Genomic DNA, 25,650 nt, shown 5'->3' with positions numbered 1-25,650 from the left:
ATATATCACCATAAGTCAATGAAGTGTGTGATATAATTTTTGTACTTTTTAATTTTAATTACGTTAAAGTGAACAAAGTATAAAAATATCGTTTTTGTGTATTATGGTAATGAATTGAAATGATAGACAATTGTCATGCTATAATTACACCCTTATTTAATTTGCTATATTCATGAATCTTCACTAATTATCATATAGGGGATGAATAGACCAAATCGATTATAGTTCAATTAGAATACGAATATATTAGAAATCACGAGGTTTATAGTTCGAATTTTCCTACACTCAATTGTATATATATATAAAGGATATTAATATAAATTTGGTATCCAAGCATAAATCAATTTATTAATTTGAATTAAGAAGTTAAAAGTTTGAATCCTCCCCTCTACTTATTGTCGAAAAGAATGAATTTGATTATCTAAAATTATAATCAATATTGTGATTTAGCTCAACGTATATTGTTTTTTCAAGTGATTTTTTTAACTTGATTTTTGTTTGAGTGATTTTATTTGAGTTTTTTTTTCCAGATACTATCCCTTTATTATGGATGGGTTGTTTTATATTTATGAGACTTAGAATTGGGTTTGTTTTAAATGGTCCATTTAATTATAGATTTGTCTTTTTAACCCAATTTCTTAGATTTATGTTCTATATATATATATATATATAGTTTGTTTTCTTATCACTCATTTAAAAGAAACGATTGGTGCACCAAATCACCAATTTGCTATTTTTTGAAAAAGAAGATGGTTGTTTTTTTGTTTTTTTGTTTTTTTTTTTTTCCTTTTTCAAAAATCATTTAGATTCAGGCTTCGTTTATTAACTATTTTGTTTTTTAAAATTAAATCTATTTCATCTACATTTCTACACTAGTTTGCATATTTATTAACTACAATGATTGAATTCTTAACTAAATTTCAAAACAAAAACAACTTTTTAAAAGTTATTTTTTTAACAAATAAACAAAATGGTTATCAAACGATGTCTTAGTTATTCGTTTAGTTAGCTTTATATTTTACACGATCACAAACCCTCAAAACTAAAGGCAAAAGGGAAATATGGACCATACCATAAATAATATTTTAATTATATTCATAGTTAAGAAAAAAAAATAATAAAAGCCCAAAATTATCGAAGTGGGAAATTAAATCCATGATTTTTCCCACATATGCGATGAAGAAGCATTCTCCTCACACAGCCTAATGATTTTTTTAAGTGGTTATAATATATATTAACTTTGAGGGTTGAAATTAATTTGATCGTTGAGGCGTGGTTAGTAATTATTCAACTCCGGTTATTAATCATTTGATTTTCGTTTTTCTAAAATTAAGTCATTTTTTCTCAATTTCTTACTATAATTTTCATCTTTTCTACGTAGAAGAGTTGAATTATTAGCTAAATTCTATAAGTAAAAACAAATTTTTTAAAAAAATCAAAACTTGGTTTGGTTTTTTTCTAAAACATTGGTAGACAGAAGAGCAAGAAATTAAGAAGTGAAATGAGTGTTTATAGGCTTAATTTTCAAAAATTTTAAAAACCAAATCTAAATAGTTACCAAATAGGATCTTAGTTTTTTTTATTTCTATTTTTGAAAATTGAGCATATAAACCCTCCTTTCATCGATTGATTTCTATATTTTGTTGTCTATATTTTGAGAGTCTTTTCAAAATCCAAATCAAAATTTGAAAATTGAACAATAATTTTTAAAAACTTTGTTTTTATTTTTGAAATTTGAATAAGAATTCAAATGTTTAATAGAAAATACAAAACCATGATTAGAAAATTGTGTAAAATAAGTACAGACTTGTTCGGTAGTCATTTGGTTTTTAAAAATTAGGGCTTATAAACATCACCTCCATCCATTGATTTCTCTGTTTAAACCAACCTTGAGAACTAAAAACAGGAGTTTTTAAAAACTTATTTTCAAATTTTGAAATTATCTAAGAATTCAAACATTTACATAAGAAAAGTATAAAAATTACGAGACAAACAAATACTAATTTCAACATCCAAAAACCAAAAATCAAATAGATTAGTTAAACTAAGCCTACATTTTTCAAAAACGAAAAATAAAATAGTTACCGAATGAAAAACTCCCATTATAATACTTATTAATTACTTGATCTTGTACAAATCTTAAAAATTGATGACATAAAAAAAACAACATCCCCAATTGGCAAAATCCATTATAAATGTGCAAAAGGTTAATTTAATTTAATTTTTTGGTACAAATATTCAAAAGTCAAATCTATTATAGAGAGAGAGAGAGAAAGAAAGAGAAAGGGCAGCTAAGAAACATTGCCAACTCTTCCCATATGTATAGATTTTATCCTCTAAGAAACTTTCATCCCATTTATTATCCAATGTAAGTTGATGCATTGTATAAGCCATAGAACTTGGCCCTACCATCTTCTTCTTTCTCAATAATGCCCTTTAAATATCCAAGTGAGACCTTTGTGTTTTTTAAACTTCAATGGAATTCTTCAAGCTTTTTGGCATGTCTTTCATTTCTTGTTCTAAGCTTACCAAGTTCAGGTTGTTGGTTATTGAGTTTAAGGAGCAGCAAGTTTTCGATAAAGCTTTTCGGTTCTTCGTCGAAGCTTCAAAGACGGTCGGGTTTGCTTTGTTCTTATCTCTTCTTGCTCTAGGTATATGTCTCGTCTCGAAGAATTATTTGAGAGAATATAACGACATAGATTACGGTTTAACATTGTTGCGACTTATAGTTTGATCATCATACGTGTTATTACGCGGTATAGGGAAGAAGATGACTTCATCGAATAATTTCTTTTTTCTCTCGCATTTGCAGTTGGTGCGTCGGCGGGGACGGTCATCGGAGCTTTCAAAGGCCATGGCGCGGCCATAGGAGCTATTGCCGGCGCCGCCACAGTCCTTCAAATATTGAATTGCACTGAATCTGGGCATAGATATACATTATCAAGGGTAGGCTTTTCAATATATATATCAAAAGGTTAGAAAAAAAAATGTCATGGTTGAAAGAAAGAACCACAAAAAATTAAAGTTAAAGATATACTTTTATTCTTTAAACATTTAAATTTGTGTTTATTTAGTTAAATTTTAGGGACATTTGCAAATATAGACATTAGACCCAATAAAAAAAATTGTAAATATGGCCAAATTTAAATAGTTAATAGACCATATCACTAGTATGGTAAGAGTCTATGATAAAAGTCTATCACTGATAGACTTATCTATATTTGCAATTTTTTTAAAAATGATATTATACACTTGGTTATTATTCCTAAAAATACTATCAATTGTAATTACCCTAAATTTTATAGAGTGTAACAAGTCTTCTTTAATTTTGTACCTAACATATTTTAGGCTCTTAAAATGTGTAACGACCTCCCTAAAATCGTTGTGTTGATACCATATATGTTATTTTGGCAATTCATTTTAAAAAAAAATAAGTAATATATTAAATATAAAATTGAAAAACTAAATTTGAAATTTTCATATATACATAATATTCAATTTGAATTTTCGCGAACTAAACGTTTATCGATTTTTAATTTTATTTCAACAATTACAAAGATGGATATCAAAATATTTTTTAAAAAAAGAATATCAATTAATCCTTAATATCGACGTTTCTCTCTGATTGTAAGAGTACAAATTTTATGGTGGCAGGAAGCAATAATGGAAAGGTTGATGGATGGGAAGGGGTTAATGAACTGGGTAAGTGAAAAAGCTTGAATGCTGCCTTTAATGGCGGATTTGAAGATATTTTTTGGTGAATATTTTTCTTAAAGACAAAAATTTTCAGGCGAACAACTTCTCGGAGTATATATGTCGAGAGATATCGGAGTTGGTCGACGTCACCGGAGAAAGTTGTGTGGAAGGGATGTCAATGGAGAGTGTTGGAATGTTGCCTGTTTGTCAATATGATCATAGCAAGATGAACTACTCCATTTCTTGTTCCATTTGCTTAGAGGTAATAAATATGTATATATGTGTGTGATTTAAAAAGAAAAAAAAAAATCTCTTTTTCTACTATATTTAGTTGTATTCTTTTGTTTTCTAGGTGGTATATTAAATTATTCTTCATTTTTTTTAAATTTTTTTGCTTTTTTTTTTATGGGTTAAATTTGGTCAATAAGGTCGGATCGATAACTAATTAAATTTTGTGTGATAACTATCTAATTTTTAGTCTTTTATTTTTTTTAAAAAAAAATTAAACTTATGAACACTACTTTTTTCTACGACTTTCTTTCTTTTGTTGTTGCTTTTGAAAATGTTTTCAAAATCTTTATCAATTTTGTTGCTTTTTTAAAAAAGGCTAAAGTATAAAAAATGTCCTTGGGCTTTGTATTTCGTGTCGAAAATATTTCTGAACTTTTAAAAGTTTCGAAAGTATCCTTAAACTTTCAAAAAAAAAGTTTAAAATATCCTTACCGTTAGTTTTGGACGGAAATTATTAGTGTTTTGTTTAAAACATACCTCTAAACTTAAAGAAAAGTTCAAAAATGCCCTTACTATTGATTTATGAACAAAAACTATTCATATCTTGTTGCAAAAATGTCTCTAAACTTTCAAAAGTTGCATTAGTAACCTTACCTTAAAAAAAATAATAATTAAAATGCTATTAGCGTTTATCTACAATACCTTGTCATTTCCATTTTCCATTTTCCAATTTATAACCGGATAATTCTTTGTTTTCTCTCTTTTCTCGGCCTCTTACTCTCTTTCTTGTTAACTATTTGACCTTGTATTATCTCATAAAAACATTATCTTTTCAAATAAGGAATATAAATTATAACAAAAAGAAAGAGAATAAGGAAGCACCAAGGGAACCTTAGGACTTAAATTTTTTACAAGGTTATACGTTAATAGTTGAGTGTGTGTTAATAGCTAAATTTAAGATAAGATTTTAATTTTTAGATTTTTTGGATTTTTATGCTTATACTTAAAGTTTTTGTTTATATATGAGAAAATTGGTGTAAGAAATGAAAAAAATGGGAGGAAAATAAGAGTATCTATATGGAAAGGAAAAAAAAGAGAGAGGATATCTATATAATATATTTTTAAATCAATTCTTTTGGAACTTAAGACTTCAAATAAATTGATCGCTATACTAATGGTAGGAGCATTTTTATTATTATATTTTTGTAAGACTAAGAGTATTAATGCAAATTTTGAAAGTTCAAAGAAACTGTTGGAACGATCAGGAACGATTTGTGATTTGTGTTCATATATTAATAATAAAGGTATTTTTTTAATTTTTTTTTTAAGTTTAAGAGTATTTTTTAAACTGATAAAAGCACGGAAGTGTTTTTTTAAATAAAACACTAATGGTTTTTATCCAAAACTAACGTCAAGGGTATTTTTGAACTTTTAAAAATTCATAAATTTTTTGAAACTTTTAAAATTTTAAGGATATTTTTGAAAAAAAATACAAAGTCTGTTTTTTTATCTGGAAATTGACTAGAAAATTTAAACATTTCTTTAAAATATGTCAACAACTATAGCAAAAAATCGTTTGGAAATAAGCACAACTTTTAAAAATAATAATAAAAAAAAAAAACTAAAATGAAATTTTTATCCGTTTATATTTTGTTTTGAATTTTTTGAAATCAAGTTTTTAGTTTCTTTATTTATTATCTATTTTCACAATTCAATCCATTTTGGAAAAAAAAATTTGGGCTAGAAAATATGAAGATCATTGTGAAAAAAATTATAATTTTTAAAAACCAAATAATTAACAACCTAAAATTTTGAGCTTGATTCATCAAGTTCTAAGTCGTTAGACTTAAAAACAAAAGAACAAAAAAAAAAAAAAATACTCACATACATTTTTAACATTTATATTTAATAGGTCTTTCAACTTGAATATGTGTCTAATTTAATTTTTATAGTAGTCCTTCAATTCGTGAAACAGTTTTAAATTTTAAAAACTTATTAGACACAATTTATTGTTCAAGTACATGTTAGAAATATAAAAATTTAGAACCTATTGAGTACAACATTGAAACATTAAATACAACAAATTTGAATTTAACTCTATTGGGTTAGAAAATGTATGAAAAAAACATATTGGGTTAGAAAAGAAGGGAAAAAAAAGTCACCTACCTACTAAAAATAAATCATAGAAAGTTGGGATATAAAATTTATTGTTATCTCACTTTTAATTTTTCTTTTTTTTTTACTTGATTGTTTTTCTCTCACTCTTTAAATTTATCTTTGTTTCAAAAATGCCTAAATGTTTCAATATTACCCAATAAACATTCATAAACCTTTCCAAACAAACACCTTTGGAGTAAAAATCCTTTTAAATGTTTCTATGAAAATGGGCACCTTGAGTGGTGTGACGATAATCTAGGACGAAAAATTGGATCACCACGTTATTTTAGATTATTGGTACAGTACTTTAAGTCTCGATTTCTATCTAAAATTCTAAATAATTTACCTTCCAAATGTAGTTTGAAAACATTCATGAAATTTCAAAGAGTGGATGAGTATTTTTTATAGAAAATATTTTTTTTATACCTAGATTTTGAGTTTAGTTTTCATTTAATCTATAGGTTTCAAAATGCTATACATTTATTTTTTTTTTAAGTTTTGAATTTGGTTTCAAGGCTCATAAATTTCAATATGTTACAATTCCATCGTTGAGATTTGAGTTTTTATTCAATTTAGTCCCTAATTTTCAAAATTTACTATTTTAACTTCAATTTTACTAAATACTCATATTTTGTCTTCGCTATTAATATTTATTAATTAGTTTTGAATAACTAATTAAGTTTAATTATTTTTCAACACTATTAAAATTAAATTTAAATTTTCACTTCATAATTATTTTAAATAAATCAATAGACAATAACGGCAACTACTAAAAGTGAATAGTCAATAAAAAATCAAGATTAAAAGTGTAAAATCTTGAAATCTAATGGTCAAATTAAAATAAAACTCAAATCTCAATGATAAAATTGCAACATTTTGGAACTTAAAAACTAAATTAAAACCAAACTCAAAACTAAAGAATTAAATATGTATAACATCTTGAACTTTGAGATCAAATAGAAACTAGACCCAAAATCTAAGATCAGAAAGTTATTTTTTCCTTCAATAAATAAGAAAATATCTCTTATATCTTTCATCGAGTAAACAATATCATATGAAAAAAAAAACAAGTAGAAGTTTCGAAGCCAATAATTTTTTTTAAAACTATTTTAAATAACAAAATTACTAAAAATATTTATAAATAATAGTAAAATATCGCAAATAATTTTAAATAATAAAATTGCTGAAAATATCACAATCTATCGCAGGTAGATAGTGAAATTTTACTATACTTATAAATATTTTAGTTCATTTTTTTATATTTGAAAACATCTCTAATTTTTTTTTTTGTATATAATTATATATTAATATTTTTTTGGGGTCACTTTTTTCAGGAATTGGAAGATGGAGAATTTGGTAGGATACTTCCAAATTGTGATCATTTCTTTCATGTGGGATGCATAGACCAATGGCTACACTTGCATGGATCTTGCCCAATTTGTAGAAAATGTTGTATTTAAACCATACCTCATTATATTGTAAAATTAATTTTGTTTTTTTTTTCTATATATATATTTAAAAAAAGAAAATATATTTAAGTCATTATTATTATTGGCATTTTAAAATAATATTTGAAGAAAAAATATTTAACAATAAATCAATCATACAAAACGAGAGGAGCTATTCACAATGCCCAAGGAGTTCCATTATTCATTATTATTATTAGGCTAAATAATAGAAACTACTTATGGTTATTATTTTAAAGGTTTTATTAATACTCTTGACCTAATGTATGGTTGAACATTTTCATTATATTGTAAATTTTTTTATTAAACATAAAAAAAAAACAAACAACAAAATATTACTAACATAAATATAATATAAATAATAACCATATTAACTTGTTTCAAAAACATAAAATTTACATTTTTTCCACTTTTTATCTTACAATTTTTTAAAAATATTTGTCTACATCGATATTTTATCAATATTTTTCTCGACATTTTCATAAAATTGAGACATCCATATTTCTATCAATATCGATCTTTTAAATCTGGCATATAACATGTAGGAAGAATTCAAACATCTAACCTCTTAATTGTGAATATGATGCATGTGATTATAGTTGAATTGATTTTATAATAATATATAAAATTCATATTTTTAATTTAAAATTTTTAAGAAAATATCAATCTATACTCCTAAATTTTAGTGGCATTTAATTTAAACCATGGACTAATAAGTGTATTAATTTAAATCCTTAAACTTTTATAAATATATCAATTTACATTATTCATTACATTCCATTCAGAAAAATATTGCGTGAAATTTATAATTATATTGACTAAATTCATAACCAAGACTCAAGACATAATTTCCTTTGAAAATTGTTCAAGCATTTACTCTAATAGTCCATTTTGTTAAATCAATATTTAAATAAGTTTACACATATTTGAGAATTAATGCAAAGATGGTTTTCAAAGATAATTATAGTGAATGGTCTAAATTGATTAACTTACCAAATTTAAGAGTTTAATTGACTTAAATTATAAATTTTACATAATATCGATATATGAAAACTAATTAATGGTGCATCAATTTCACACGTATTTATTTAGTTCAACAATAGGATTAGTTCTCACCTTTGAAAAATTACAATAAGATTTGACAAAAAAAATAATAATAATAACAATGAAAAAAATCAAATCACATTGAAAGTCATCCAAAACAAAGTAGAAACTCGAATGCTTTTGGATTTGAATTGAATCCACTCTTTAGAATACTCCCAAATTGAGCTCGAATCTCATTTCCATACCTTCTTTCAAAGTTTGTTGTAACTTTTTGAGAAAGCTCGTCGTATTGCCAGTGGTGGGGACAGCTTCGAATCGGCGCGAGCAGTTTCATTTGTAATTTTGGAGTACCCAGAAAAAATTTGGCGTTAACAAGCTCATAAAGATCGACAACCGAAAGTTTGAAACGTCTTCTTCATTCAATTCGACTCTATCCTTCATTCAGAAGGAAAAAGAAAGCATATCTTATTCTTTTCTTTCATCTATCCATAAACTTCTTTGTGGGTCTTCGACTTTTTTTGCCGGTAAAACTCTTCTCCTTCTGTAGACAAAATTGGATCTGGGGTTTTCTTGGATTTGTGTTCTTGGGTTTGTGGTTTGGTGAATTTCAATCTTGTTTTTACAATTCCCTTTGTGATTTGTGGTAGATAATACTTCTGGTGAATCTGGGTTTGATTTAGTTTTGTAATTTATGACGAGGGGTTTTTAAGTTTGTCTGAGTTTATGTATACCTTGAAGCCTAGAAGGTCTCTTTTCTGTATGGTTCTGGGTTGAGTTGGTTTGTCTCTCCTTGTTCATCTTATATTTTGACTTTCTTGATATATGTTGTTGAAACTCCTTTAGATATGAACATATTTGCTTGCTGTTAGGAGTTGGCTTTTGATGATGTATTTCTGTTTGTGCTTTTGCATCAGCTTGTGCATTGAGAGGTTCACTAGTAATCTTGTTCTTGGTTTATATTCTGCTAGTGATTTTATTTATTTGAATGGAACTTGAAGTTTATATGTTCATTTGTATCAGATATTAAAGAGCCCATTGATTGAATTGATTTCAGGTAATACTTACTTATACTATGGAGGGTACAATTCTTAGAAGGGTTATTCCATCTGACAACAGTTGTCTCTTCAATGCTGTTGGGTAAACTTCAAATTACTTGCCTACCTATTCTTTTGTAAAGATTAGGAGATAAGGCTGTCTATTGCCTATGAAATGGCTGTATTTTAGTTGTGACATGTCCATACATGAGAGAGGCAGATTAAGAGAAAAGGGTTGAAGTTAGGAGGGAATCAATTTTTACCCTTAACCTTCCAACTCCTATTCAATGAAGTTGTTTCCTATCCAAAAACCCAACTGCAGATTAGGAGGAAAAGTTAAGGAAAAAAAATCAACTTCTTGTCATATAATGTTTTAGTTCTTTCTAAAGATATGGGTCTCCCCCTTTAGTTGTATGTGTGCTTAACTTGTCTGCTTAAAACTTTAAATCTTCTGCTAATATTTATATTTATATCTATATAAGATTTTCTTTTCTTTGTAAACTTAAGTCATAAATCATTATGTTCTAGAATTATATATGTGTGTTTTCTGCAACTTCTCATTGATACCAAATGCCTTTCCGCTCTCTTTTCTTTTCATATATATTTTGAATACAAATATCATCATACAAAGTTTGAATATATTTTTTTAGTATGGAAATCACTGAAATGTAATGAGTACACAATTACATTTGATAATATAAATTGTAATGGGTCCTTTCCATGTTCATAGTTTGGTCTTCTAGAAAATGCAATGTGAGTTGTCACCATACTTGTGTCATGTGCCCATGTCTCATGTTCATTTTTGTGCTACTCCACTCAATTTTTTTTCTTTTTGTGTAATGTGTCAGGTATGTCATGGACCATGATAAACACAAGGCTACTGAGCTAAGACAGGTTCTGATTTGTAATATTTCATCATTACTGGAACTACTCTAGATTTTTCTGCTTTTCATCATGCATCTTGCTTTAGGAGTTCTTTTTAAATTCTAAATTATTTGAAAGAGGTCATATATCCAACCTTAACAATTAGAATTGAGAGAGGAAAAAAAGAAAAGAAAAGAATCACATTTGTACAAAATCACATTTGTATTCTTCGCTCTGAACATTTGGTACAATTGATTCTCTTGAAGGTTATAGCTGCAACAGTAGCTAGTGATCCAACAAGGTATTCTGAAGCATTTCTTGGAAAGCCAAATGAGGAGTATTGTTCTTGGATTCTTGATCCAGAGAAGTGGGGAGGTTTGTATCAATATTATCATTGCTTGATGGAAAGGTTTTTATGAGGCTTTCTTGTTGGAATCCAGTATAACTTCAAGATCAAAATATATAGTTACCCTGCTGTTTCTTGTTTCTAGCATTAGATGATGGGCTAGGTGTTTTGTTGAACTTCTTCAGGGAGTTCTTGACTATGTTGCTTTGCATGTTTGTCTCATTGTTTGTTCTTCCAATAGTAAACTATAAACCAACTGAAACATATGAAGCTTTAGGTGTAGCTGGAATATATGGAGCATTTTGGGGGGTTTCCAGCATTACATTTTAAAAAATATTCTGCGTGCCATTATGCAGCAGCTGATGCCAAATCTATTTTAGTTGAGAGGAAATAATTTTGGCATTTAAAAGTACCAATACATCTGATTGGGCACTGGAAATATGCTATGTTAAGTAATCTGTTATTCTTTTTAAGTTTGTTATCTCTTATGCAGGTGCAATCGAGCTTTCAATACTATCTGAATATTATGGGCGTGAAATAGCAGCATATGATATCCAGACCACACGATGTGATTTGTACGGTCAGGTTAGGATTTTCAATTCCTACGACCCTGTTGTCTTGCAAGAGTAATCCTTTCACCTTTCTGACACTGGATTATCCATTCTCTTTGACAGGAGAAGAAGTATTCAGAAAGGGTTCTGCTGATATATGATGGACTCCACTATGATGCTTTAGTTGTATGATTTTCTGATTCCCTCACATTCTATTATTTTTATGCTGATTGTTATCCATTGGTAAAATGATTGTAGGATGGAAATAAACCTACCCTGTCAACTTGTTTTAAAACATTTATTGACTGGGATTCAAGCCCTGTTAGGTTTGCATAATCCAAAGTTTACTGTGTGGTTTTTCTTTTCAATTGTTGTTATTTGGGGGTGGAGAATGGAGAGATCTGTTTGTTTGCAAATTGGGTATCAATAAGATTGTTGTGCAAGGGTTATCTGTATTTTATTTATTGGCCAGAATACATAAATTACAAATGTGCATGGTCAAGGTTTAGTAGATTTCCATTTTGTTTCCCTTTTGTTTCTTTGATCATGGAAGATCTTTGACTTCTTACATAACGCAGCAAGATGACCTTTGATAATTTTTGATAATTTGTTCTTGGTTTAAATATCATTTTGATCTCTATTCTTTGAAGTTTGTTCAATTTTAGTTTCGGTAGTTTTAATATATTTTAAATTCAGTCCAAAAAAATGTTTTTTGTTATCTATTAGTTATTTTATTATAAATTTTGAAAACATATTCACATATTGTATTTCTTTACATGAAAATTATTATAACCAATTTTGATAAAAAAATAACTTCGGGGGACAAAATTTAAGATTGATTGAAAGTATAGAGACTAAAATTGGACAATTGAAAATACTGGAACTAAAATCGAACAAACTTCAAAGTATAGGCCGAAACGGTATTTTAACCTTTTTTTTTTTTTTTTTTTTTTGCGTGAACAGCCACTGTAAAAACTCGGGTAGGTCTCATGATTTCTTTCTGCTTGTTAATGTTCTTCTACACTGTCTTATCTTGGATTCGTGCATTTTTGTTTTTGGCAGATGTCTCCGGATGAGGGAGCTCCAGAAGAATTTGATCAGACCATATTTTCTGTGAATAGGGACAGGACGATTGGGCCGATTGAGGAGCAAGCTCTTCATTTTGTTAAAGAGCAACAAAGGTAGGAAGGATCATGTGTAATATGATGAAAGAAACTTATGTGTTTTACACTAACATTGTAAAAATCCAAAGAAAAACATGTTGAAATTTTCAATCAAAGGTCTTAAAATCTGATTCTACTAATCCTGTAAGCTTGAGATATCTTAACCACGCTTGCACGTTTCAGGAAAAGGAGATTCACCGACACTGCCAACTTCACACTGCGCTGTGGGGTTTGCCAAATTGGAGTCATTGGCCAAGCGGTATTCCTTGTCCAAATTCATTAACTTCCTTCATTAATTCTTCGAACTCTTGTAATTCATTTAAAGAATCAAATGTTCAGGAGGCTGTCGAACACGCAAAAGCCACTGGCCATGTCAACTTTCAAGAGTATAGGTGACATGAAGAATGTTGGGCAAAATAGTTGATCTGATCGGTTTCCGCTTTATCGACTCCTCCAGCTTGTTGAATTGTTATATTACCATTTCAAAATCTTGATCACCCGGGAAAGTGTAACATTTACTGACTAGAGTGTTGTGTAATTGATTAAATTGTCACAGAATAAGATGTTGTGATCTCTCTTTACATATGGTGCAGAATCATTTTGCATTCTAGCTGTTTTCCCCAAGTGACTGAGCTTCTTCTCTTCCTTTGTTCTTGCTTGTCGATAACAGTGATATATCCCAACATATTATATTCTTTTATAAAATTTATAAACTATTGTACTTTCCAAAATATAAGCCCTACTCTTCAAGGGAGTCCTCCTAAGGGATGTTTGGAAGGTTATTATTTCATTGATAAGTCGAATATTCGATACATCTGGAGAAAATAGAGGCAGAATTCGGAAATTATCTTCCAAGCCTCATTAGTTTGAATCTTACAGTACAGTACATATATAACATTGCGATGCCTTCTTGACGAAAATCGATCTTTACAGCCGCGGAAAATAGTCCAGGCTTGCTCTCAATCATTGTTTCCGTTCCCAGTTGCAAAGCCATAGACAGCCAAGAAAGGTAAAATTAGCATTACAGCTTGATGGTTGGATCACAAATCTCAAGAAGCTATCACTCACTGCCTCTATATCTTCTGTTTAAGGACATGCCGCAATTGTAGCTTCTGGCTTTCCTTCACATTTATCTGAACTTTCCTCTGTCGAGCTATTTGAGCGTCGCTTAAGTCGAAGGAACTCCATTGACCTATAAAATCTGGACTAGAGCCACCATTCCCTGATTCTGCTTCTGGTGATGATGTTATTATCCTATGAGACTCCTTTACTGGTATCATCTTGTTGCTGTCTCCTCCATTATGATGGCCAGATTTCCAAAGCTTCTTTGTTAAGTTTGATACTTTCTTTGATTTCTTTACAAGTTCTGAGTAGACTTCACTGATGTTGATTGTTGTTTCACCATTTCCTCCGTATTCTTCCCAGTCTGTTACACTACCTGAGCCTGAGGTGCTGCTACTTTTTCCACAATTCTTATTAGCAGGTGGTATCATGCTTCCTTCCGGTGAAGAACTCGAATCCTGATCCTCAACTTGGCTCACTGTTTCCCATCCACTCTCATCGTCTATGTCACCATTCTGATTGATGCATGGATGTGACGCAATCAGAGTGCCATCCACTCGTTTAGCCGCATCCACGTTTACTTCAGGACTCGTTGTTCCAACTTTAGAGATTTCGGTAGCTGGACTGTAAGAACCATATGGCTTAACCTCCCTCTCATGGTTTTCATCAAAATTAACTTCTTCAAAGATGGAGAAAATATCGTCTGGTTTAGGATGTTGGTAAGATAACTGCTTTATGTCTTGAATGTCCACTGCAGAAGCAGTCTTTCCGAGTATTACAGCTTCTTTCATCTCCTTAATGTCTGAGATTGCTCCCCTTAATCTTAGGAAATTTTCAAGATCTGCAACAAGCCTATTCATCTGAGAGTATTTCTCTTCTACAGCTACTTTGGCATCGACCAGCTTCATTTGAACGCGTTCTTCACGCCATACTTCTGCCAACTGCAACATCTTTCTCTCTTCTTCCACTTCCTCTCTAAGTCTGGCAGATTCTCTCTTCGACGCCTCTATTTCTGCTTTGTCATCTCCAATTTCTTTAGCAAGCTCTTCACACACTTGTTCAATCAATACTCTTTCCTTCCTTTCTTCTTCATAGTCCTGCATCAGCTGTTTCACCAATGACTTGGCATCAGCCAGCTCACGAACCAGTTTTGAATTGAAATGCTCTACTCTTCGTCGATTTTTCCTTTCATGGTTCAACTCCGTTCTGATGCTTTCTATAAATACACGTACTTTCTCATGTTCCCGCATACGCCATACAGCCTTTTCCTCATCAACCTTTCTCAAGAAGCTCTCAAGCTTCTTTTTCGATACATGACGTTCAGTTTCAAGTTCCAAAATGCGCACTCGTGCCTGCTTTAGTTCGGCTTCAAGGGAAGATATAACAGAAACCAGGCTCACTTGCTGGTCAAGAAGCTCTCTTTGGTTGTAAATATGGCCCCTTTCATCTGAAATTTTCGAGCCAACAGGATCCCACTTAGTTGCTCCCTCCATAACTGAGTTGGAGAATTGAAAGAACGGCTCAAGCTGATGGCAGGGGGATTGAAGAAAACACTTCAAATTTTATACCAACAAGTATTTTCATGAAAAAAGATATATATATGAAAGAGGAACTGAAGGTAGTGTCATTACCTTGCACAGAACACCATTTCTCATACCAGACGAGGGTTGGCCCTGTAACAGATCCCTTGTTTCATTACTAAATATGTTGTTATTGTGATGACGGAGAATTGGGACCCGAACATGGCCAGCAACAGGCTGCAAGATGAATGATAAATGATCACAGCAATGAACCGAATTGTAGAAATGAAAGCGAAATTTTAATTCCTAAAACTCATCTAATCACAATTCTTAACAGCAATGTCAGAAACAGAAACGAAATATCCAATCCCAAGCAACGCAGCGGTTTCCAAAATTATGATTCTAAGTAAAGAGAAAACTGCACACTTAATATTCACCAATTGCAAATCATACAAATAGAACAATTCAAGTTCCATCAAATTTCTCCAAATTCAATTCGAAACGAGATTTCCAAAGTAACATTTACCTGAAAACCGATCCCCTGCTCCTGCTTGCGTCTCAAACCATTCCTTCCTCCATCAGCGCTAACCTCCGGCTTCTGAAACCGCCAAAAACCAGCAGCGAGTTTCCTTGCTGATACGATCACATCTCTTTCCCCACTCGCCTGCCGGAGATCTTTTCCTCCGTTCTCCGATTCCGACTTCTTCTCGTCCTGGTCCTCTTCACCTCCACCATCGACTCTCTCCTCGACCTTCCACTTCAGAAGCGGAGTCTGTGGCCGACTCCTCCGGCCGGACGGCGCCAGTTTCCTCTTAATCAACGAAAGGTTTCGGATCCTCCGCCGAGAATCCTTGCGTGAAGTTGGCGTCTGCTGAAGATCCAATTCCGGCGATTGGTTCACCGACTTTGGATAGAGTGAAGAGGTGAATGTATGAACCTGATGAGACTTCGCCGGCGGCGGCAGCTTCATCGTCGTCTCCATCCGGTTGGAAGATGGATTGAGAAAATCGCAGTGTGTGAATCGATTTTCCAGTTTTCTGAGCGAGCTCGTGGAGCAATGGCAGAGACGAATTGACCAATATGCCCTTCCAAAGATACCTTACGATGAGAACTGCATTTAATATAATGATTTATTTTGTTTCAAAAATAGTTAATGGTCCCTAATTGAATTTTTTTTGTCAAAAATCTCTTTTCTTTATTAAATATATTACTCCATCTTTTCCTAATTGGATTTTTGGTATATATATATATATATGAAAATGGTGGTTTTTAAATATAGAAAAATGAATCAAAATATTTACGAAATATAGCAAAATTTTAGAACTATCCATGATAGATGCTGATATACACTGATAGACTTCTATCAGTTTCTATCAACAGTGTCTATCAGTGCACTGATAGAAGTTTATCAGTGTTTATCAACATCTATCATTAATAGTTCTAAAATTTTGCTATATCTTGGAAATATTTTCAACAGTTTTACCATTTGAAATAATTTTCCATATGAAAATCTCTTTTTCTTTATTAAATATTTCGAGTAATATCTTACTCATTTACTATTGAATTAAGGCTACGTTTACCAATCTGCATGATGAAAATTGATGTAATCTTAATGAAATTTTATTGATAGATTAACTGTAATGACCTAGAATGGCAAATGCAGTTAGATTGTTTTTTAATCACGTTTACTTATAATTATGAATGTCACATTTATTGTTATCGTTACTGTTACAATTACCATTACTGTTTGACCCTGATAGTAACGATAACAGTAATAGTAATAATAAATGTGACAGATTCATACTTCTCATATTGTGACAGCATACTAACAGTAATAATAACGATATCGTAATTTTGAAATGCAAATAGATTGCTCACATTTTGCTCGACAATCCGTTTGCGCTTTTTTATTATAAATTAGGCAGTAGGCCCACGTTTCAGTACAAGTATGGAAAGCATGGTAAACAACAACTGACCTAATTCATTAGGACACACTCTTCATATGACCATTGATTTATTACTTTTGCCCTAGTAAATATGGGTTAAACTCAAACATCTTTCTCTTCTTTTATTTAGAATATAACTCTTAAAACTTTATCTGATACCTTTTCTTATTTCTAGGAATTAAGAAAATTCTATAAACCTACTTAAAAAAAAATCTATAAACTAAAAAAATTGTGTACACTTTATTATTATTGAAATCTCAATAATGAATATAACTCAATTCATATAAACTTTGTTGATAGAATTTGGAATATATTTGGAGAAAAGATATTAAAAATAATAAGAGAGCAAGGGTATAATTGTCAAAGAGAAAGTTCGTTTTAACTTTGTATTTAAATTGATAGACATTTTGAAAATGCATTCAGAATTTTGTAAATCGTACTAAAAAAAAAAAGCTCTGGCAGATCGTCTCATGGATTCGTTCGCGGGGAGGAAACGACACGTTCGTTGAAAGCCACGCGCGTGAACAACCGGTGTGGGAACGCGCTGAAGAATCCGAACGTTGGAGATTTAAACGACGTCGTTTCCAGCCTAAAAAATCCCGATTTCGTGTCGACTATTTGAAATAAGGCGTCGCGCGTGAGCGCCACTCTCCTAAGCCCGGACAAACGAACGGTGGTTATAAAGTGAACAGATAATGGGCCCCGCTTTGTAAGCCTGAGGTATGGATTTTACTTTTGTGGCCAATAAAAGACAGCCACGTGGATAGTCTTGGAGTTTGGTCCGAACCTAATTGTTTTTCGAGCCTGTTAATGTTGGAAAACAGAAACATATTGGTTAAATTATAAAAAATGCCATTTTTAACTTCGTCATATATTTCAACTTTCAAAATAAGAATATTACCTTTAAATTTTTTAATAATGATTTAAAAGTATTTTTGGAATTAAATCATTTAAAATTTTGGACGAAATTTGAGATATTAAATAGTGTGGTAGTGATCTATATAGAAAATTTAGATCCCCACATACCTCAATAAACAGAATAAGGAAAAAGAGAAGATCAAAAGAAGGAGCTAACTACTCGATCGACTAAGGCCGTTGCAGGTGACTTGAGAATGATGCTAGATCCCTTTTTTCGACAATAAATCGGAGATCTGACTTTTTCAAGTCATACGTTTTTTGTTTAGCCAACAGTGTTCCACTCTACTTATTATTACTTACTAGCACCCTTCACTTCAACTCATACTACTTGAATTTTAGCTTATTTCCAAATTAAAGCTACTTGCTTATAAGAGAATAGTTGTTTTGTCTTTTTTTTTTTTTTTAGGTTATCGTCACACAGTTTGAAGTCTTAATAATTGTTTGAGATCTTTAAAGATTTCTATTTCAAAGATAGTTTTGAAATGTTTATGAAAGTTCATGGGCAATATTACAACTTTTAAAAGTATTGGGGTATTTTTCTCAATTTGATCTTTTTTTTTTAAAAAATACATTTTCAATTTGATCTTTAAATTTAAAAATGACTTATTTAATTTCTAAACTTTTGAAGAAAGGTTATTTTAGTCACCACAAAGTTGATTTTATACTACAAATTCACTTTGTTCAATATTCATCTCTAACTTAAGGCCGGTTTGGAATAATTTAAGAAAAAATATTATTAAAAAATTTATGTTCATTTAAATAATTTTGATAAAAATTCCTTAGTATAAAAACACATGTGTGAAAATTCATTTTCATTCTAATTTAAACACTTTTTCAAAATTGTTGTTATGTAAAAGTTTGTTTTGATTTGTTATGTGTTGAAAATGTTTTATTAATTTTAAATTACTATAAAAGAATTTGTCGGTGGAAATAATAGCCGTAGTTGGTTGTCGGTCGTCGTATGTGGTGGTCGGAGTTTTGTCGGCGACGATCGCCTAAGGGGGGTGGTCGACGACGATCACCAAAGGTGGTGGCCAAAGGTGGTCAGAAATTGTGGTTGGAGGTGTTAGTCGGTAGTCGTTGGATGGTGTTGAAGGTTGCCACTCAGTTACTGAAAGTGGTGGTTGATGACGATTGTCGGAGGTGGTGGCTGGAGTTTCTCTACAAATTAAGAAGATTGATCCATTAAACATTCATTTTTCTAAAAGTTGGTTTCAAGTGTTTATCATAAACTAACTTATTTTATAAACTTATTTTTTTTCAAAACCCAGTTTATGTATTTGCCAAACACATGAATTTTTTTCAAAGTAACTTATTTTTTAATTCAATCACTTGAAAATGTATTCCAAACACAACCTTATTTTCTTAAAATCATTCTAGTATGACTATATAACCACAAACTTGAGTTTACATCATTAGTTTGTAGACGAAGGATTAAAATAGTTATTTAAAAAAAAAAATAGTGACACTTAAAAAGTTTGTGTACCAAGATAAAACAAATTTAGGGGCATTTGGGCATTAAGTAGAGTTATTAATTCTTAAGTTATTTAGGGGGCGTTTGGGGCAAGAAGTTGATTATTATAGTTGGGTTATAATAGTTTATCTTTGGGGTGTAGATTATTTTAGTTTGAGTTATAATGGTATGTGTTTGAGGTGTAAATTAGTTTAGTTTGAGAAGGAAATAGTAAACACTGTAGCAAATAATAAAAGAACGATGAATGTAAAATAGTAAAAACTGTAGCAAATTGTAAATATTATAGCAAATGAGGATTTTGAAATAGTATTTACTGTAATAAGAAGTAGTTATTATAGTCTTATGATAGTATTTGCTCAAACGTTCTCTTATTGTATTTAGGGTATCGAGGTATTTCGTTTGGTTTAAGAAAAATTGTATTAGGGTACATTTTTGTTGCTTTTGCTTGTTTTGTTTGCGTACTTTATTTGGTTGAATAATTATACAAATAAAGCTACATTATATATCAAATTTTTAAATTTTCGCCTATTATCTCCTTTAGATTGCTGGAGGCATTTTCAAGTAATTTTTACCTAATAGAAAATCATTGTTTATAATTATTTTTATTGGTTTCTAATTATTTTTATTGGTCTTTTTAAAAGAAAGTAATTGCATAACAATAATGTCTAATGTTTAATGTAAAAGATTGTTGAGGAAAATTTTTTATTCTAGTTTTAACTCCAACTTCATTGCTTATCTTTTGCCTATAACTTATAGAGATTTAGCATCTTATATTTGAATTTAGTATCATATTTTAATCCCAATTTTAATGGATGTTTTGTTTATGATTTTGAAACATCATGAATTTTAAGTAAATTTTGTTGTTTATTATCGTATCAAAATCTCATAAAATTTTGAAAGTAGAAAAAAATTAAGATCAACCTAACCAGCTTAAGACCCAAAAATAATTGGGTCGGATTGTGTTCGTACAAACCAATTTGGGTTAGTTTCAAGGGAACTATGATACAACCTAACCCACTTACACTCTTACTTGTAATAGGTGAAAGCAATTTTAATATTATATCATCTAACATAGCTATTAATGAAATACACTCTTAGTATCTTTATAGTTCAACATGTGGAGTTGAGGATTTGAATTTCTTAACTCTTGGTCAAAATATGTATCATAAGTAGTTGAGTTATGTTGAGTTATGTTCATATGACTTTACGCTAACCTACTTAATTAAATATTGACATGACATTTTGAATAAATTGAATAACAATTAAATGACGACATAAAGAAAATAGGTTTGTTAGTATGATATAGTAAGGATGAGTAGAAAAGAATTTGATGGGGTGATCAAGTGAATTGTAGTTCATATTATTGTTCTTTCGTACTTTTATTTATACGGTTATTTTTTTTTTATAAGAGACTATTTTATTGATGGTATAAAATTACAAAAGAAATGAAGTCTCCAAGGAGAGACTAGAAAAGACCTTTTGAATTTGACGGAAGGCTAATTAGTCTATACATTTTTAAATTTGTAACAATTTAGTCGTTGAAAGTGACAATTTAGTGTCTACGTTTTATAATTTGTAACAATTTGGTTCTTATTGTGAAAATATTATTAAGCTTTAATGAAATTTCTCTAAAGGTTTTGTCGTTGCATAATAAAAGTTGACACTGAATTTTAAAGAAAATTTTCATAATATGGATTAAATTGTTCTGAATTTCTAAGTATAGAGACTTTGTTATTTATTAAAGTGTATGCACTAAATTGTTACAAATTAAAGTTTAGAACCAAATATCTCACACAATAAAGGACTATGGGAAAATACACGAATTAAGAGTATCTAAATGACCCAACAAACCGAACAATAATATGTCTATAAAAGGCGAGACAGCAACTGAAGAGTGTAGGAGTGCTCCATATTCCTCATTAATTTTGGCTTCTCTGTGATTTCTTCTCAACCTTAGGTTCCAAAGCCCAAGACTAAGGTCCTAAAAATCTTTGATAACTCCATAAAATCATATCCATTAATTTAATCAATATTATCTCATGTGGATTAAGCATGAAAATTATTCCTTATAAAGATCTAAAGTTAGATGTCTAAAAATAGGCTAAATAGAAACAATTTATGTATCAATATTCATATGCTAATTTTATTACTTAAACTTAATTTTCAAGTGTTACCTAACAAAAAGAAATGTAGAAATTAGGTAAAATTAAGATTTTGGTTCTACAATTTGAGATTTAAATTTAATATTTCTAAAATTTTGGATTTGGCCATTTCATTTTTGTTCTTTGGTAAAAAATCACAAATTATGTCCATATAAATAATAAGTATGTGGATGTTTTTTTTTATTTACATGCTAGCGAGTTATTACATATATTTTTTTTATTATTTAATTGTATTATGGTTTTGTGCATAGTAAAATAATAGATGGAAAATGGTTAGTTTTTTTAGTAACGGGGTTGGAAAATAATTTAAGAGTCCATTTGAATTGACTTGAGAAAAAATATTTAAACAAAAACGAAATTCATTTTTATTTAAATATTTTTAATAAAAATATATTAAAATACACTTGAATAATTATTTTGAATGGTTGCCAAACAATGACTTATTTTTTAAATTAAACACTTGAAAATGTATCCAAAATACACTCTAAGTCTATGTTTGGGAGTGATTTTAAAAATCATCAAAATCACTTTTGCCATTTTAAAAATCATTCTAAAACAGGCTTTTAATCACTCAAAATTAATAAATACAATTTTCATATCATCAAAATTAGTTTTAAAGAAATAAAAACATGTTTAATAATGATTTTGAAAATAACAAAAGTGATTTTAATGATTTTAATATCACTCCCAAATATGTCCTAAAACAACTCGTGAGAATTAACTAAACTCTAACAAAGTCAAATTAAAGTTGTAAAACAATATGAACTAATTGAGAGTTTTAAAATGATGATAGTAACTAAATCAAATTTAGCCAACAAAGTCAAATTCACTTTTTTTTTTTTTTTTTTTTGAGTACAACAAAGATAGGAGAACTTGAACCGTAGACCTTCTAATCACTAACACTTCTGTATACTAGTTGAGTTATCGTTTTTGCATCAAATTCATAATTTAACATAATTATAACTAACAACATCTTAAACGCCAAATTAATTTTCACGAGTTAATCAATTTAGACTTTCTATTTGAATTTCATTCATTTTAAAGCAATTAATGCACATAATTTTCACACATGTATAAGACTTCTTGAAATGCAATTGTTAATGTAAATTAGATAGCAAAGCATGAATCAAATAGATAGTAGCGATTTTTCATTATATTTTGCAATTTTCATTTATGCATCTTTCTCTATTTTTCTCTACTCATTTAAAACAAAAAAAACATAATAATTTTTGTTGTTACTTTGGTTCGGTCCTTAGTGGGTGTTTGGGGCAAGAAGTTGATTATTATACTCCTAAGTTAGTATAGTTGAGTTTTAAAAGTTTGTGTTTGGAGTATAGATTATTTTAGTTTGGGTTATAATAATATGTGTTTGAGGTGTAAATTTTTTTAGTTTGAGAATGAAATAATAAATATTGTAGCAAAGAATAAAAAAATAATGAATGTCAAATAGTAAAAACGGTAGCAAATAGTAAATATTGTAGTAAATATGGATTTTGAAATAGTATTTATTATAGCTAATTTGGGGTTTTGAAATAGTATTTACTGTAGCTAATGGGAGGTTTTAAAATAGTATTTACTGTAGTAAAAGATGATTATTATAATCTTATGATAATTTTTGCCTCAAACACCACCTCAAGAGTACTACTTTTATATAGGTGACCTTTGAACTAATTTGTAATAGATAATATAATCAAGTGAAAATAACTTAAATTAGTTTAGAATTTTAATGCATACACCCTGAAATTTAAAGGAATAAATCCATTCCCTTTTTTCTTAAAGAAACTTTTTTTTTTTAGATTTTAATTTTATTTATTTTTTAAAAAAAAAAAACTAACCGTACCCGTGTAAATATATGTCGATATGTCTGTAAATCAAAGAGTTCGATATAATATTAAATATTCATAGACATATTTGATATCTTTTATAAATGCTTGTAAAACATAAAAAAAAAGGGTCATATATTTAATCCAATAAGAATAGGAATACTAATAATATCCATAATTTAAATTTAGTGAAAAAATAACTTAATTATTAATTTAGACAGTTTTTTTAATTTTTGTTTATTTACAGATGTATCCGTCGATATCGATATTTTATACATTTATTGATATATCTATATGGATATCGATTTTCAAATACCACGTGCCTAAAAAGGGTAGGCGAAAAAAGGTTCTTTACATCATTATTTATTTTACTTTTTCTTAAATATACATCAATATCCTACTCGTGCCTAGTTTTGCTTTTCACTAACTCACCACATACAACATTTAAGACGTGGTTAAAAGTCTTTTTCATAATTTATTTTCCTTAGTTCTTGGTTAAAATAAACAAAATCATGCAAATATCCCTAAATTTAGTTTTTAAATTTTAAAATGTCCTTATGATTTCAAAAAATTTCACAGAATTTTTAATCTTTCAAAATTACTCTTTGAATAAAAAATTGTTAAAATATTGGACAAAAATTGAAACATCGAACAATGTGGTGGGGACTTTAAATGAAAACTAAAATCCAAAAATTGTTCGATCCTTTTAAGTACGAAAAAGTAAATATACAATTTCCACCATAAACATAAATAATAGGGAGAAGTGACTGTGTAGGAGTGAAAAAAATAGAAGTGAAATATTAGAGGTCATGTGATTACAACATTGATGATAAAAAAGTCAAGAATTACCTGGTATAATCTCCAAAGCAAAGGAATTATTAGAATACTTATTATATGGTAATGACTAATAGAGAGGAAGAACAAGTTAGTGGGAAGACGGTGTAATTAAATGGAAATATAGTAAAAGTCTTAATATTTACAACACTCCCCTTTTAGATTTCCATTGTATATAAATTACATGCCTCGATAAAAATCCTTATTAGAGAAAACTCAATGAGGAAAATCCTAGTGAAGGAAAAAGAGTACATAGCATATATACATTAAAAACAGCCTTATTAAAAACCTTGCTAAGAAAACCCATTTAGAAAAAACCTAGTCAAGGGAAAAAGAGTGCAATACTTTTTCTTCCCTTTATAAAGCCATTAATTAATATCTCTGAGTCGTCGCATTCCAATGTTGTGCACTAACTACTTAAATGTCGTGGCGGGTAATGTTTTCGTAAATAAGTCCGTCAAGTTATTTTTGAAAGAAATTTGTTGAACAATAATCTTTCCATTTTCTTCAATATCGTGGGTGTAGAAGAGCTTGGGTGAGATATGTTTCATTTTATCTCCTTTAATATATCCTCATTTGATTCAAGCTATGCATGTTGTATTGTCTTCGCATAATAATGTTGGAAGACAAGCCGCATGTTTCACGAATGTGTTAAGTCATTGATCTCAACCATACACATTCATGACTAGCCTCATGAATTGCAAGAACCTCGACATGATTTGAAGAGGTAGCTGTAATGGATTACTTTACGAATCGTCATGATATAACAGTTTCTTTACATGTAAATACGTAGCTTGTTTGAGATCTACCCTTATGTGGATCAAATAAATAACCTACATCAGCATAACCAACTAAATGAAAATTTGATTTGTTTGAATAAAATAAACTCATATCAATCATCCCTTAAAGATAGCGGAATGCATGTTTAATTCCATTCCAATGTATTTTTGTTGGAGAAGAACTATATCTAGCTAATAAATTCACCGAAAATGTTATATCAGGCCGTATGTTATTAGCAAGATACACGAGTACATCTATCACACTAAGATATGGTACTTCAGGACCAAGTAGTTTTTCATTCTTTTCTTGAGGTCGAAATATGTCTTTTTTCACATCCAATGATCGAACTACCATTAGAATGTGCTTTAAAACCTTTTCAAACTCATTTCTATATAAGTTGATTGATGAATAATGTCTCTCTGCTAAATGTTCAATGTTAGGGTGTATGTCCTAAAGCATCGTAGTTTTATGTTAGTTGAATCAATGGTTGATTAATTTTATATTACTTGTGCAATAATCCATTAGCCCAAGATCTAAGGTTATCTGATGTAACTTAAACATGTATGTGGAGACATATAG

General features: G+C 29.6%; 3 protein-coding genes across 8 annotated transcripts; 2 read left to right on the top strand and 1 right to left on the bottom strand.

Annotated features, from left to right (window-relative positions):
* The first annotated feature begins 2,351 nt into the window (after positions 1-2,351).
* LOC120085514 (NEP1-interacting protein-like 1) lies at positions 2,352-7,626 on the top strand. Its single transcript, XM_039041526.2, has 5 exons — positions 2,352-2,651; positions 2,813-2,946; positions 3,655-3,702; positions 3,791-3,958; positions 7,419-7,626. The coding sequence occupies exons 1-5, from the start codon at positions 2,477-2,479 to the stop codon at positions 7,542-7,544; spliced, it is 651 nt and encodes a 216-aa protein (XP_038897454.1). The 5' UTR covers positions 2,352-2,476; the 3' UTR covers positions 7,545-7,626.
* A 1,052-nt stretch (positions 7,627-8,678) lies between these two features.
* LOC120085689 (OTU-like cysteine protease family protein) lies at positions 8,679-13,176 on the top strand. 6 transcript variants are annotated; one of them, XM_039041830.2, is made up of 9 exons: positions 8,679-9,118; positions 9,649-9,731; positions 10,477-10,522; positions 10,759-10,867; positions 11,332-11,423; positions 11,513-11,575; positions 12,452-12,570; positions 12,736-12,811; positions 12,892-13,176. In XM_039041830.2, the coding sequence occupies exons 2-9, from the start codon at positions 9,667-9,669 to the stop codon at positions 12,946-12,948; spliced, it is 627 nt and encodes a 208-aa protein (XP_038897758.1). In that variant the 5' UTR covers positions 8,679-9,118; positions 9,649-9,666; the 3' UTR covers positions 12,949-13,176. The 6 variants fall into 6 exon arrangements, with proteins under 6 accessions (XP_038897758.1, XP_090174536.1, XP_090174535.1 ...); XM_090318409.1 differs by lacking the exon at positions 9,649-9,731 and adding an exon at positions 9,615-9,648 and having other exon boundaries at positions 9,017-9,118; XM_039041832.2 differs by having other exon boundaries at positions 9,115-9,182.
* A 145-nt stretch (positions 13,177-13,321) lies between these two features.
* Positions 13,322-16,259, bottom strand: LOC120085688 (uncharacterized). The gene is made up of 3 exons (XM_039041828.2): positions 15,661-16,259; positions 15,246-15,371; positions 13,322-15,140 (listed from the first exon to the last, which is right to left on the bottom strand). The coding sequence occupies exons 1-3, from the start codon at positions 16,114-16,116 to the stop codon at positions 13,626-13,628; spliced, it is 2,097 nt and encodes a 698-aa protein (XP_038897756.2). The 5' UTR covers positions 16,117-16,259; the 3' UTR covers positions 13,322-13,625.
* Between the last annotated feature and the right edge of the window lie 9,391 nt (positions 16,260-25,650).

The sequence above is a fragment of the Benincasa hispida genome, chromosome 9 (assembly GCF_027475165.1).
Source record: "Benincasa hispida cultivar pf3 chromosome 9, pf3_genome.v1.1, whole genome shotgun sequence".
Classification (NCBI taxonomy): domain Eukaryota; kingdom Viridiplantae; phylum Streptophyta; class Magnoliopsida; order Cucurbitales; family Cucurbitaceae; genus Benincasa; species Benincasa hispida.
This window is presented reverse-complemented; position numbering and strand designations above follow the sequence as displayed.